The following is a 12,954-nucleotide window of genomic DNA, read 5'->3' as shown; positions in this document are numbered from 1 at the left end:
TAGGAGATAAAGACAGAGATGGAAGTAGGCCTAGGAGGTGGCTGTGGCCTCCCCTGGTATCAAGGGTCCCTTCAGGGCAAAGTTCCTTAGGGTCCTCTCCCATACCTGTGTACACATTGTAGTTCCAAGCACACGCACCTGACCTTGTATACCAACTCACACACACTGACCTCACCACAGTCACACTTTGTGCCCTGGAAGCCGCTTGCAGACCCTGCCCATGCTTCACACTTTGGCTCACAGAGAAAGCACCACAGCCCAGACAGACCTGTCCACTGTCACTGGATGCCTAGCAGCCCCAGGCTTGGGTGAGGCTCTGTGGGTCTCTATCTACACCTCAAAAGGTGGTCTGCGGCCATCTGAAATGTTTTAAGCAGTGGGACTTTTCTGGCCCCAGATGGCTGGGGCTACCTAAAGGTCATGGCCCTAAATTCTCCTGTTGGACATGCCTCTGGAGAAGCTCCTAACAGCAGGGGTGGTGGGCCTGGTTGGGGCAAGGGCATGGCCTGACCAACAGTGACCTCTGGATTAGGGTCCCCAGAGGACTGGGCTCCCTCCTCTGATCACAAGACCCGAGTGTTGGGCGATGATAAGGCAGTAGGCACCACAGCCAAGCTGCAGCAGGCCCAGGTGAGTGTGCAAGTGAGCGTATGAAGGAGCACACCCACACCTGGGCCATCTTGTCCACATTCTCTGTCAGCACGTTCCAGCTCCATCTCAGGTTTCCTCTAGTTTTTCTTTTATTTTTCTCCTACTTTCAATTTATAGGCTCTTCTTAAATTTTATGTATCCTTGTAAGTGCCCTTAAATCTTCCATAGACTAAGTTGGAATTATGAATAAATAAGCAAACAGGACTGAGACACAAACAGACACGAGGCCTTGCACATGCTAAAGATACTCTGAGGACAGGTACACATGAGGGACATGCGTGCACCAAGGATATGCACATACTGGGGACACACGCCCAGAGGGGACCTGCTCTCTCCCATCATTTACAGGCTCTCCTGGGTTCTCATGGGAAAACTCATGTTTGGGCCTGAAAAAATCAGGGTGGTCACCACCCAAGGGTTTCCCAGAACTGGGAGGTCGCAGATCTCCACGCCCATTCCCAGCTGGGTGCTCCTGAATAGGCCCTGGCTCAGTTTCCCCTCATTTCACTGTGGGGAGAGAGGGACAATCCCTGGCACTCCCAGCTCCAGGTTCTCTTTCCATGAATGAAAAATCCCAGCGGCCACTGGGGCCAACGTTTACCTTCACCGTGTCCGCGTACAGTGTTTGCCATGCAAACGAACTGTGCAAACAGGATCCACTGCCTTGCAGCAAACGCTGCAAGAGCCCTTGGTCTGAAGAGTCATGAACTTCAAAGTAAGTGTGCTGTGCTCAGGGGAGGCAGCTGCTGTGCCTGGGCTCCCATTCCAGGTGGGCCACCTCCTCATTGGCCAGCTTTGGGGGCTGCTTGATGGGGTGATGGTTGCCACAGGAGTAGCTGCCAATATCAGTGGGTCCCAAGCAAGCTTCCATGCTGGTCATCCATTGAATCAAACCCTCAGAAGCCCTAGTTATTTTCTCTATTTCTCAGATGACACAACTGAGGCAGCAGTAATTAGTGGAGCTGGGATTCAATGACTACACAGACTAACCACACACTTGACCACAGACCCCACATTCCAGACCCCCACCCCCACCTCCTAGCAGCTGATCTCCATTCCACAGGATCCTGTGATTCTCCTGATCCCTAACCCTGCCCCAGGCCCCCTCCTCCAGGAAGCCCCTCTGACTGGCCCTTCAGCAATGTCCATGGGGCTGCTTGCCCCCAGGGCTATGAAAGTTTAACTGGGGGTCAGCTGAGTTGGGTGTTTGCCAACCTCATCCTGTTTTGAATGTCCCCGAAGAGCTAATCTCTCAAAGGTACCTGGCCGAATCCTCCCAGGAAGCGCAGTCTCTTCTGTACAACGAGACCTTAATTCATCTGCCTGCGATCATCCACTCAGATCGACTCATGGTGCCAATCGAATCTTCCCTCTGCTCAGTGGCCTCACTGGCGCCCAACGAACCCACCTGGCCCTGAGGCCTACCTGTCATTGCCCAACCCATCTGCCCAGGGCGATTGTTGAGAGGAAGCACAGATCTGAGCTGGGCCCAGCAGGTGGGCACGCCCCAAGGAAGTCCTCCTACCCGCAGGAAACCATCCTGGCCTTGCAAGCCTGGAAGTCCAGGACTTCAGGATACAGATGGGTAAACTGAGGCCCCAAAAGGAGGGGTGAACAGCAGGGCAGGGCCAGGAAGACCCAGGGAGGTCAGGGAAGACTTTCCAGAAAGGGAGTGTGAATGGATGGGCCAAGAAAGAGTGCCCACCTGGCAGCGGAACAGCAAGCCAAGGTGGAGGTGAATGGGCAGCTAGGCCCGAGGGCCTGTGACGAAAGCTATTGGGAGGCGTCCAGTAGCAGGGCAGAGGCAGCTTTGTCCCCCACCCCTCACTGGGGTCTTGGGGGATGGTCTACTGGTATGAACTTTCTGAGAACCCGTGGGGTCACCTGGCAGGCTGGGGGCAGGAGGCCTGGGTCCCTGCACATGGTGTGACCTTGTGCCCCCTGCCCCCGACTCTCCTCAGGCCTAGACACCCATTAGGTCTTAGCAGTGATGATGCTCTGGGCTCCAGCGTCCGCTGCTCAGCAACCTCCAGCAGGAGGGAGGGACGCCTGAGCTGCTAGCTCCGTCAAGGGCTCCCTCAGCAAGGAGGCGGTGAGGGCAACAACGCCAGGAGGACAAGAGCGGAACAAATTGCCCCAATTATGTAAGGCGGCCCTACTTCTCCTAGCAGGGAGAGGAGAGCCAGGAAGCTGTGTTCCTCCCCACCCCCACCCCCACCCGTATCACTGGGCCTGCTGGGAGACCCCTCACAGGGGGTCCAATCAGAGGGCTCCGCAGGCAGGGTCTGGGGGCCCAGGTCACCTGGGGTGCTGGGGAAGGATCTTGGGGATGAACTCCAGTTGGGCCCTTTCCCGGGGCCTGCAGGGTGGAATAAGGGCAAGAGGGCTGAGTTGACCCTGTTCAGTCATTGTTCCTTGAGGGTCTCTGAATGTACCCTCACCCCTCTAGCTTTCCCGTCTGTACGCTGGGGTTGGCAGCCTCCCTACCTGTGTGTGCAGAACTCCACACCCCAGGTCTTTCCCCTGGCCTGGCTGCCAGGGAGCCATGGGAAACTCTGAGCTCCTCCAGAATCCAACTACAGTTCCTGCCCTGCTATCCCATCACTGGAACATGGCTCCAGTCTGCTCTTCAAGGTGCCCCATAGGGGTTCAAACAGGAAGCCCCCTCCTTCAGGTTCCAGAACAAGGCTAAGATGCCAAATCAGCCACATCCTCAGCATGGTCTCTGGACTGCCCCTGCCATGTACACAGCTAGCTTCCACCCTCAGCCCAGGGCTTGGACCCCTCCGAGTTGCTGTCTCCTTCCCCCAACCTAGGGTCCCTGAGGAGCACTGGAGATGCCCCAGGCCAAGGCCCCAAGGTGGTGCCCTCCCTCTCTGCCCCTCCCTGGCAGAAGCAGTCCCTGCATAGGCTCCTCTACCAGCTGGGCCTGGATATACTCTGCCCTGGAGGGCTGGCCTGCAAAGCTGGCTGGGAAACCCCTCCTATATGGTATCATGCTTTGCTGGGCTGCCGACACACCATGAAGCTCTAGCAATCAGGCTCTCCGAGTTTATGGTGCTAGCAGTTTAGGGTTGCTAAACTGCAAATTTATCTCCTGTCATAAATCCAGGAGATGCAGGAGCCAGTATATGTTCCTGAGTGTGTGTCTGTACCTGTATGTTGGGAGACACTGTGTGCAGTGCACAGCAGGGTGTGTGTACACAAATATTCACCATCATGCACATGGGAAGGGTGATGGTGTTCCTGTGAGTGTGCAATGTACAGTCACGCACGTGTCCTGGTGTATGTGTATCCCTGCATATGTGTGTGTTCTGGTGTGTATGTCCAGGCACACACATCCCAGTGTGCATTCGTCTAGGCTCACATGTGCATGTGGGGGGAAGGCTCGAATGAGGTGGGGTGCATCCTTTCCTGAGCACAGGCCTGAGGAATCCTGGGTCCCTCTGCTCAAGTACAGCACACGGCAGGCCTCAGGGAACATCTATGTGCATGTGACAGACACAGGGCGCCCTTAAGCAGACCCAGTTCCCTGCCACCTTGCCCATCATCTCAGAGGGACTGCAGCCCAGAACTGGTCTCGGGCCAGTCACACTGGGCTAGTGTCTCCTTCTAGCCACTGACCCACAGCCATGGAGATCCCTCTCAATAGTGCCAGACTGCAACAGAGAGAGTCCCAGGGCACAAATTCCCTCCTCTGCGTGTGGGAGCCACAATGGAACTGTCAGACAAGGCGATCCTTCCTGCCCACCCCCACCTGCAGACAAGAGGATCTAGAAATACCAAGAAAACAATTGATCTTCTTGCTGATAGTGGGTGAGAAAAAATTATCTTTCCCTGAACACTAAAAATAAAGCCCAATTTCCTAAAAGCAGGGCCCTGCTCAGCCCATGGCTTAGAGAGGCTTTGCTGCTAAGTCCAAATGTAGATTTGTGGAGAAGCGGAGAGCGCTCAACCCTCGGCTGCCTCCCAAGGGGCTTAGCCTTGGGGCAAGATGGTGCCCCCCCTTCCCCCGTGACCCAAGTCCAGACCTGGGCTGTGCAGTGAGCCCAGATGATGCTATCCGAGGCAGGAGGGAAGAGGGCAGCAGGAACTGGCTCCATATGCTGCTCGTGCCCAGCTAATGGGTTGACAAATTAGCAGGTCTCCCCTCTAAGAGGTGATGAATGAGCAGCCGCGTAGGAGAGCAGGGGGACGGGCCACCTCCCCCACAGTACTCCTCAGGCTCCGCCCTGATTTGGTATCTATGGGGTGTCCAGCCCAGGCCCGAGACTCCGCAGGGGTGGGGGATGGGGGCTGGGCGGGGGCTGAGGGTATGGACAGCGGGAGGGCAGAGAGGGCATAAAACAGCAGCCCCAGCCACAAAGAACGTTCTAGAACAAGCCCAAGCTGGGAGGCCCGAATTCCCCGGGCTGATGTCATGCTGTCTGAAGGGCGCCATTGAGGAGGGGTTAAAACCGTCACCCTCCTCAGACTCCTCTTTAAGACCATCGCCACCACACACACAATGGCCTGAACACCTTGAAGAGAAAGGCAGCTGGGCTGTGAGGAGGCCTGTGGCGTGGGAGCCTGTGCCCTGAGGACTGACCAGGACAGGGAGAGACCTGAGGCTGGGTCCTGGGGGGCCACTCCCAGAGCGGGGCTGCTTCTCCCACACAACAGGACTGTAGCCTCCTAAGCTCACAGGGCCACAGAGGAGACACACACGCAGAGGTGAAGGGCCATGTCGAGGACGGGTCCAGGGATCCTGACTCAAAGCAAAGTGCGGCCTCCAGGGTTAGTGAGCCCCTATCACAGGAGGGGGTCGACAAAAGTTGGTTCCCAGGCCTCAGCCAGTCCTCTCTGGTGGAGGGTTGGGCCAAACAATCTTAAGTGTCCTTTCTGACTCGAGAGCCCAATATCTTCAATTTGCCCCCCAAATCATTGTATAGTCCCCATCCTCCATGTACTCAGGACATCTAAAATGGGGCAGGATTTACACATTCTTTTGACAAAGGCTCTGCCTGGCTCCCTTTGAGAGCTGTCTGGCCAGGTGAGGCAGCCCCTGACCCAGGTCCTCGGCTCCTTGTCCCAACAGCCCCAACCCCGCTGCTTGCATTGCCACCCCCCCAGCCCGCCCCCGCCCCGTGTAAACAGAACCCGCCTGCTGTCTCCCAGGGGCTGCTAATTCCTTGCCAGAACTGCTCGGACGCGAAATTGGAGTGAGACAATGTGTGTTTAAGGAAATGAATCTCGCATCTTAAGAGGCTCGGGGAGCTCGCCCTGCAGCCCCATCACCCCGCCCGCCCACCCAGAGCCAGGGAAGGAGTACTTGGCATCGGGGAAGAGAAAGGCGGAGGTGACATTCAGTGCCAAATTAGCAGCCACCACAGCCAAATATTGTACTTGCCTCCAATCTTCTTTTATTTTTCGAAAGAAAAGGCTTTTACAAAGTGAAAGAGGCTGTTGGAACACTAAGGCTGATGATCGTTTTAAAAGGCACGCCCGCCACACGCATGCCCATCTCAGAGCTTTCCCTTCCTCTAAGCTTGCTGTCTCCTCCCTGCCCACAGCCACACCCACAAGGCGTCTGCCCCCACCACACCAGCTACACAGCTAACATCAGGGGTGTTCTTGGCCACCGTGACCCGGAGTCTCTGACCTGGTGCCAGACCTAGACACGGGACCTGCCTCTGAGCCATACCCACTGGCATGGAGCCCTTGCAAATAAGGGGTCATTTGTGGCATGCCTAGAACACCTGGCCTACAGAGGCCTCAACAGAAGTGACAGCCCACGGCTTCTGCAAGGGCTCCTTGTCTACCTCCTCAGTGCCCCTGCCATGGACAGCCACGCTGCCTGTGCTCATCCCCATCATCAGTTTATCCCCTTCCGCTAGGGGATAGATGCCTGATGGCCCCCCTCGCTGGTCACTTTGTTGAACAAATGACACTAGTCATCCTGAAGTCCAGCCAAAGGAACCCAGCCTGACACCTTGCGCCAAATATTTATTAACCCATTGAATGGGCTGAACAAACACCCTCTGCTTGCCCCTCCAGAAGAAACAGTATTTTCACCCCTGACCCCTTGATCAAGCCCTGGGTTGATTTCACTCATCACCAGGAGCCAGTCAGACTTGAAGGAGTTTTATCGACAGTGCAGACTTAGCCCATGTTTCCCATTTCTTCAAACCTGGGCTGCGCAGGTCTTGGTTTTCTTGTTGAAGGAAAGGATGGGGAGCCTGCTGGCTCTAGGGGTTGGAGGCCCCTGAGCCTGGAGGCCCCACCTGGATGATGACCTGGCCTTGCCCCACATGTGTGTAGCCTTTGAATTCTCACTGATCTGAGCCATCCTCAGATCCCACCCCTCACAGTCCCGGGACATGGGGGCTTGGCAATGCCTCATTTTCCAGGTGGGACACTGGGCTCAGGGGGCTCTTGACACTCACCCGAGGTCTCAGCTGGTAAGAGACACAACTAGAACCTGGATCTGAGTTGTGTGGCATCACAACATGAATGCTGTGGTGTGCCACCCAGACTCCCCCTTCAGAACGAGGCCCTCAATCCTCCAGCTGCCAAGACGCTGCCTGCTGGCTGCTGTTGGCTGAGCCCCTGCCCTGGCTATGGCTTGAGCAGAAGGGAACTGCCTCACCTATGCTCTGGTTGACACCAGTTTGGTTGGAGGAATACAAAGGCCCAGCTTCAACTAGAGACAACTCTGAGGGGCGAGGTCATCTCAGTGCTCTCTGTGGAATTGGTTGAGGCTTCTATTATGACTGCATCACAGCCAAACTTCTGCTGCCCAATCCTGCCTCCTTCGCCCTTCACAGGTGTGGTCCCTAAGAGTACTCTCCCAGTAAACACCTCCACACAAACCTCCATCAGAGTCTGATTCCAGGGAACTGACCCTGCCACAGCTGGTGCCGGGAGTGCTCCCAGAAAGCCTCTCTAAAGTGGGTGCTGTCCTGCTGGCACTGAGGGCCTCACCACAGTGGTAAGTGGACCGCTGACAATCCTGGTATGTGATAAAGGTGCAACTGATGAAATGTTCACCCATCACAAACTGAGATGGGATACTTGTGGATGGGTGCAATATTTCAGGTGTTTGAGAGTTTCAGGGAAGGGTAATTATAAGGACTATGGAATGGGATGGCTGTTGCTGAAGGCTATCAATGCTTTGGAGAGAGACAATGAAAGGCTGTGTGTGATTAATCACAAGTTTAAGGTGAAGTGTGAAAGTCAGAAGCCCACTTGGCAGGATATAAAAAAAACTCTCATCTCCTACAGCCAGAGGCAGAAAAAGCTGAGGGTCAGGCATAGGACTTAATCAAAAGAGTGGCAACCGAGGGAGCTACAGTCTCAATCCTAGCAGGTTGGCTCCCCAAGGTCAGGACCCTGATTGGGAAGGAGTGGGGCCCTGACTTGTGGGATGGGGACATCTGAGTCACTGCACTCAAGAACCTTGAAACCGCAGAACCCCCTAAACTCTCTGAGCCTGCAGAATTGGCTGTTCCTGCTTGTTAAAGGCTAGGACCCTACCTTGCTTAAATATGATAAAGAGGCCTCCATGCTACAAAACAACACATTCTCCTCAGGATCTGGAGTCCTCCTTCCCAGCCACCAAACCAAAAACTAGGGTCAAGTCAGAACATAACCAACCCCAGGAAGTGCTGGGCCTGCTAAGGGAGAAAAAAGGACTATATCCTGAAGGGACTATAGGATCTAGCCAACAGTTAGGACGGGACCTTGAGGATGACGGATTGAAGATGGCAGAAGATAAGATCAGATATGGAAGAGGTTATTGATATGGGAGCACTTTCCCATGATACGGGATCTAACACCTCAGCAAGGACCCCAGTAGATGTTGGAAGCCTGGAAAAAGCAATGGCCCACACTAAGGGAAGTAGATGCCAGAACTCCCATAGCAAACGCTTGAGAAAGGGATCAAAGGCTGAGGCAAGCGGACACATCAGAGTGGTTCTACTACAAAAGGCCAGAAAACTCACTATGACCATGTTCCATGGGAGGGCCCAGAGGACATTGTTTACCAAAGTGAGAAGGAATGTGTTGGTGAGAAGGGCACAAGCATCAGACAGAAATTCAGTGGGGGCTGTCCTCTGTAGGCCAACCTGGGAATATTGCTCCATCTCATAAACAGGTGACAAGGAAGGATCTCGGCTCTGAGTGAGGCCCAGAGCAAGAAAGGGCTTTGCAGCAGGTTCAGGCTGAGGTGAAGGTGGCCCTGCAGCTTTGGTTACATGATCCAGCAAGCTCAATGGTACCAGAGGTATCTGCTTTGGGAAAAGATGCTGTGTGGAGTTCATAGCTGGTTCTAATAGGAGAACCACAGTACAGCTCTAGGGTCCAGACCATCTTCAACAGAAAACTATACACCGTTTCAAAAGCAGCTCCTGGATTGTGACTGGGCCCTCGTAGAGATTGCACATGGCAGCTGACTAAATAACCAAGGTATATTAAATGATCTGGCTTCTGTCAGACCCACAAAGTCATGAGGTCTTGTGAGCCCAAGAGCAATCCATTGTAAGAAGGAAGGGATGAACCTTGATTAAGTACGAGCCTGGTCAGAGGCACAAGAAGCTGCATGAGCAGATGGTTCAGACTCCACTCATTCACTACTGTTGCATGAGAGCTCCTCTCTCAACTAAGACTGTACGGAGTGTGTGTGGGGTGCTTCATGACCAGCTGATGGAGGAGGAAAAACACTGAGCTTATTCTCAAATGGGTCAGCTTGATATGCTGATGTGAGCTGAAAACGGATGGCAGCTACATTACAGACCCACTCGAGGATGGCCCTGAAAGATAGCGTTAAGGAGAAATCCTCCTAAAGAGCAAAGCTTTGGGAAGCACACTCGGTCATCCACTGTGCATGGAAAGGGAAGGGGCCTGAGGCAAGAATATATACAGACTCATGGGAAGTGACAAATGGCTTGGCTGGTTGTCAGGATAAAGAAAGTCTGGAAGATTAGGGACAAGGAAGCCTGATACAGAGGCATGTCGATGGTCCTATGGGCATGAGCACAAAATGTGAAGATCTGTGTATTTAATGCCTATCAGATAGTACCACCAGGAAAGAGGTACCAAAAAACCAGACAAAATGACTTGGCCAATTGCCATCAGTCAGCCTGTGTCATCAGCTACTCCAGTGTTCGTACAATGGAAGCATGAAAAAGTAGCCATGATGGCAGGAACAGAGACTATGCATGGGCCCAAGAACAAGGTTGATCTAGCTACTCCTGCAGCTGAATGCCCAACCTGCCAGCAACTGAGACCAATCCTGAGCCCCTACTAGGGCACTATTTCTCGAGGAGATCAACCACCCCACTTGGTGGCAAGTTGATTACATTGGACCTCTTCAACCTTAGAAGGGGCAGTGATTCATCTTGACTGGGACTGCCACATATGCTGTTATATAAGCACAGTTTTCCTCTCCCACATGCAGAGTGTTGGCTATCCAAGAGCTTAACAAGTGTTTGATCTATTGACATGGCATCCCATGGGTTCCTTGAATCCTTGGATCAAGGAACCCACTTTACAGCAAAAGAGGTGCTTCAGTGGGCATATGAATATAGGATCCACTGGTCCTGTCACTTACCTCACCACCCTGAAGCCACCAGCCCGACAGAGGGTTGAAATGACTTTTTTCCTTAATAATAACTATATTGAGATATATTTCATGTACCATAAAATTCACCTTTTTAAAGTATGCAATTCAGTGATTTTTCATCTATTCACAAAGTTGTGTAACATCAACACTCTAATTTTAGAACATTTTCATCACCCCTAAAGAAACCCTGCACCTTATTTCTTCTGCTTTTAAGTCTCTGGCAATCCCTAATCTACTTTGTTTCTAGGGATTTGTCTATTCTGGACATTTCATACAAATTGAATCATACAATATGTGCCCTTTTGTGACTGGCTTCTTTCACTTAGCATAATGTTGTCAAGGTTTGTCCACACTATAGCACGTATCAGAACTTCATTCCTTTTTATTGTTTAATAATATTCCATTATATGGATATACCACATTTTTTATTCATTCATCAGTTGATGGACATTTGGGTTGTTTCCACTTTAAAAGAATATTACAAATAATGTTGCTATGAACATTTGTGTACAATGTTCTGTGTGGACATACGCTTTCAATTCTCTTGGGTGGAATGTCTTTCTGAAGCACAGCCAGGTTGGAGACGATATCCAGCAAGATTGGGGAGCCATCTTCTAGATCACAGCACACACCCTAAATCTATGACCATTACCAGTACCAGTACTGAGACCCTAACAGGCAAGAATACATAGATCCAGTGACCAAGAGGTAGAAGTAAGAGTGGTTTCACTCCCCATCACTCCCAGTCTTTCACTTGGGGGAATTTTGGTTTCCAATTCCCTCAATTTTAGGCTCTATGAATCTATAAGTCCTGGTTCCCAGAGAGGAACTGTTTTCACAAGGGACACAGTGAGAATCCCACGGGACCTGAGGTTTCAGCTGCTGGCTGCTCACTTCAGGCTCTTCACGCCAAGAGAGCAGCAGTCAGGGAAAAGTAATTGCGTCTCATTATCAGGAGATGCGGGGGCAGGGAAAAATACGTCAAACACCCAAGTGACACACTGGGTATCTCTTGGTACTCCGCTGTCTAGAACAAGTGCATAAGCCATGAGAAGGGCACGGTGCACAGGGGCTCAGACCTGTCAGGGATGAGGATATGGGTCAGGGTGAGGGGAATGTAGGATGGGTGGTAGAGGAAGGAGAGGATGTGTACCAATTGTGGCCTCTGTGTTGGAGGCCATAGCTCATCCCACTATCCCTCCTCTTGCAAGTTTCCCAGGCAAAGGGACCAACCAGAATTCTAGAGCAACTGAGTTCCCACATGGAGAAAACTTACTATATGAAGCAAGAGGTCCAAGGGTCTCAGGAGGTGGGCTGTTGTGGATACTGCTGAAGGTCCCCCTTCAGGATCTGCACTCATTCCCCAATTCCAAGATGCTGATGGTCCCTGGCTGAGTCTATTTGGGACTCTCCCCTGACTGAAGGGAGCCACCTCACGGTCATGCCCCTCCCCAGCAGCAGCCTGCATCCAGTGACTGGGTAGTACAGTGTACAAAGGCCAGCACCCCTGACCTCAATTTAGGACATCTCTAAAGAGCCACCCCAGCCCCAGAGCTCCCCATGGGCCTGGCTGAGACCTCCACTCAATTGCATTGTGGTCAGCTTCTCTCCTTGTCCAAGCCAGCTCCATACATCCCCGTAGAAGTACTATTCCTCAGAGCATCCCCTTCCCCGCAAATAAACCTTCTGTGTGCAAATCCTAGCATCTCGGAGTCTGTTTCCCAGGAACATGACCTAAAAGAGAGGGACCTAGGCTGTCTGCCCCCATCAATGTCAAACCTTAGGCCAGCCTACAGAGGCTCAAGAAAGCCCTCCCATGGCAGCTGCTGGACCTCCAGCCCCACAGGCCTGCCTTCCCACCCCTCACTCCTTGTGTTCAGGCCCCACTCCCTTCAAGGAGATATGATTATTAGGTCCTTTTACAGGTAAAGAAACCAAAGCTCTAGAGGAGTAGCTTGTCCAAGGTCCTAGGGCTGGGAAGGGGCTGGCCAGGATGAACCCCAGCCTGTGTGAATCTCCTTGACCACCATCCCCACGGCTTCTGTAATTCCTGGCAGAGCAAGAGAGAAGAGCAGGCAACAGGCTCTGGGAGCTTGGAGGAGACAGCTCACCTTGGCCTGCAGAGGTGGAAATAGACTCCATGGAGGAGGTCTTGAGGGGTTCAGGCAGGTAAATGTGCAAGGAAAGGTGCTGCAGGAAGGGGGAACAGTGAGGGTGAAGGCCTAATGGGGTGAGGAGCCCTGCTTTGGGGTGATGAGTCAGGGAAGGGAGGTGTGATCTGTGTGAAGGTCAGGGTGGACAGAGACCAGGCTTGGGGCCTGCGTCTGTTCTTCCCTGCCCCCGCCTCACTGTGTCCCATCTCCCCCCACGTTCCGGTGCCTGCTCTGAATGGCCAATGAGGCCATCTGATTGGCTCATCAAGGGCAAATAATAGCTTTTGCTGAATTCAGCTGCAGCCAATCAGAGGCAATCAAGCACACAAGAGGCCTGATGGGCCACACGGGCGGGTGCATCCACAGGCACCAGAGTTGGCCCCTCAGTCAGGTTCCGGAAGCCTCCCTCCCCTCCTCGGGTACAGGCACTCGGGTGGGGGTCGGGGAACCAGGAGGCCTCAGGAAGAGAAGGAGAAGAGACCCAGCTGTACCCCATAGCATTTACTTGGCACCTGCTGTGTACCCAGAGCTCTGGAGAAGCTATGCACT

The 12,954-nt window shown here is 53.1% G+C and overlaps 1 protein-coding gene across 1 annotated transcript in view; it reads right to left on the bottom strand.

Moving 5' to 3' along the window:
* Positions 1 to 12,954, bottom strand: part of CACNA2D2 (calcium voltage-gated channel auxiliary subunit alpha2delta 2) — a 141,235-nt gene that overhangs the window by 79,897 nt on the left and 48,384 nt on the right. Inside the window, exon 5 of the mRNA XM_046686268.1 lies at positions 12,364 to 12,442. Coding sequence (XP_046542224.1) covers positions 12,364 to 12,442 — 79 coding nt within the window. The remainder of the gene's footprint in view (positions 1 to 12,363; positions 12,443 to 12,954) is intronic.

This window comes from Equus quagga, chromosome 1 (assembly GCF_021613505.1).
Source record: "Equus quagga isolate Etosha38 chromosome 1, UCLA_HA_Equagga_1.0, whole genome shotgun sequence".
Taxonomy (NCBI): Eukaryota; Metazoa; Chordata; class Mammalia; order Perissodactyla; family Equidae; genus Equus; species Equus quagga.
Note: the sequence above shows the minus strand (reverse complement) of the source record. Positions and strands in the feature narration are given on the sequence as shown.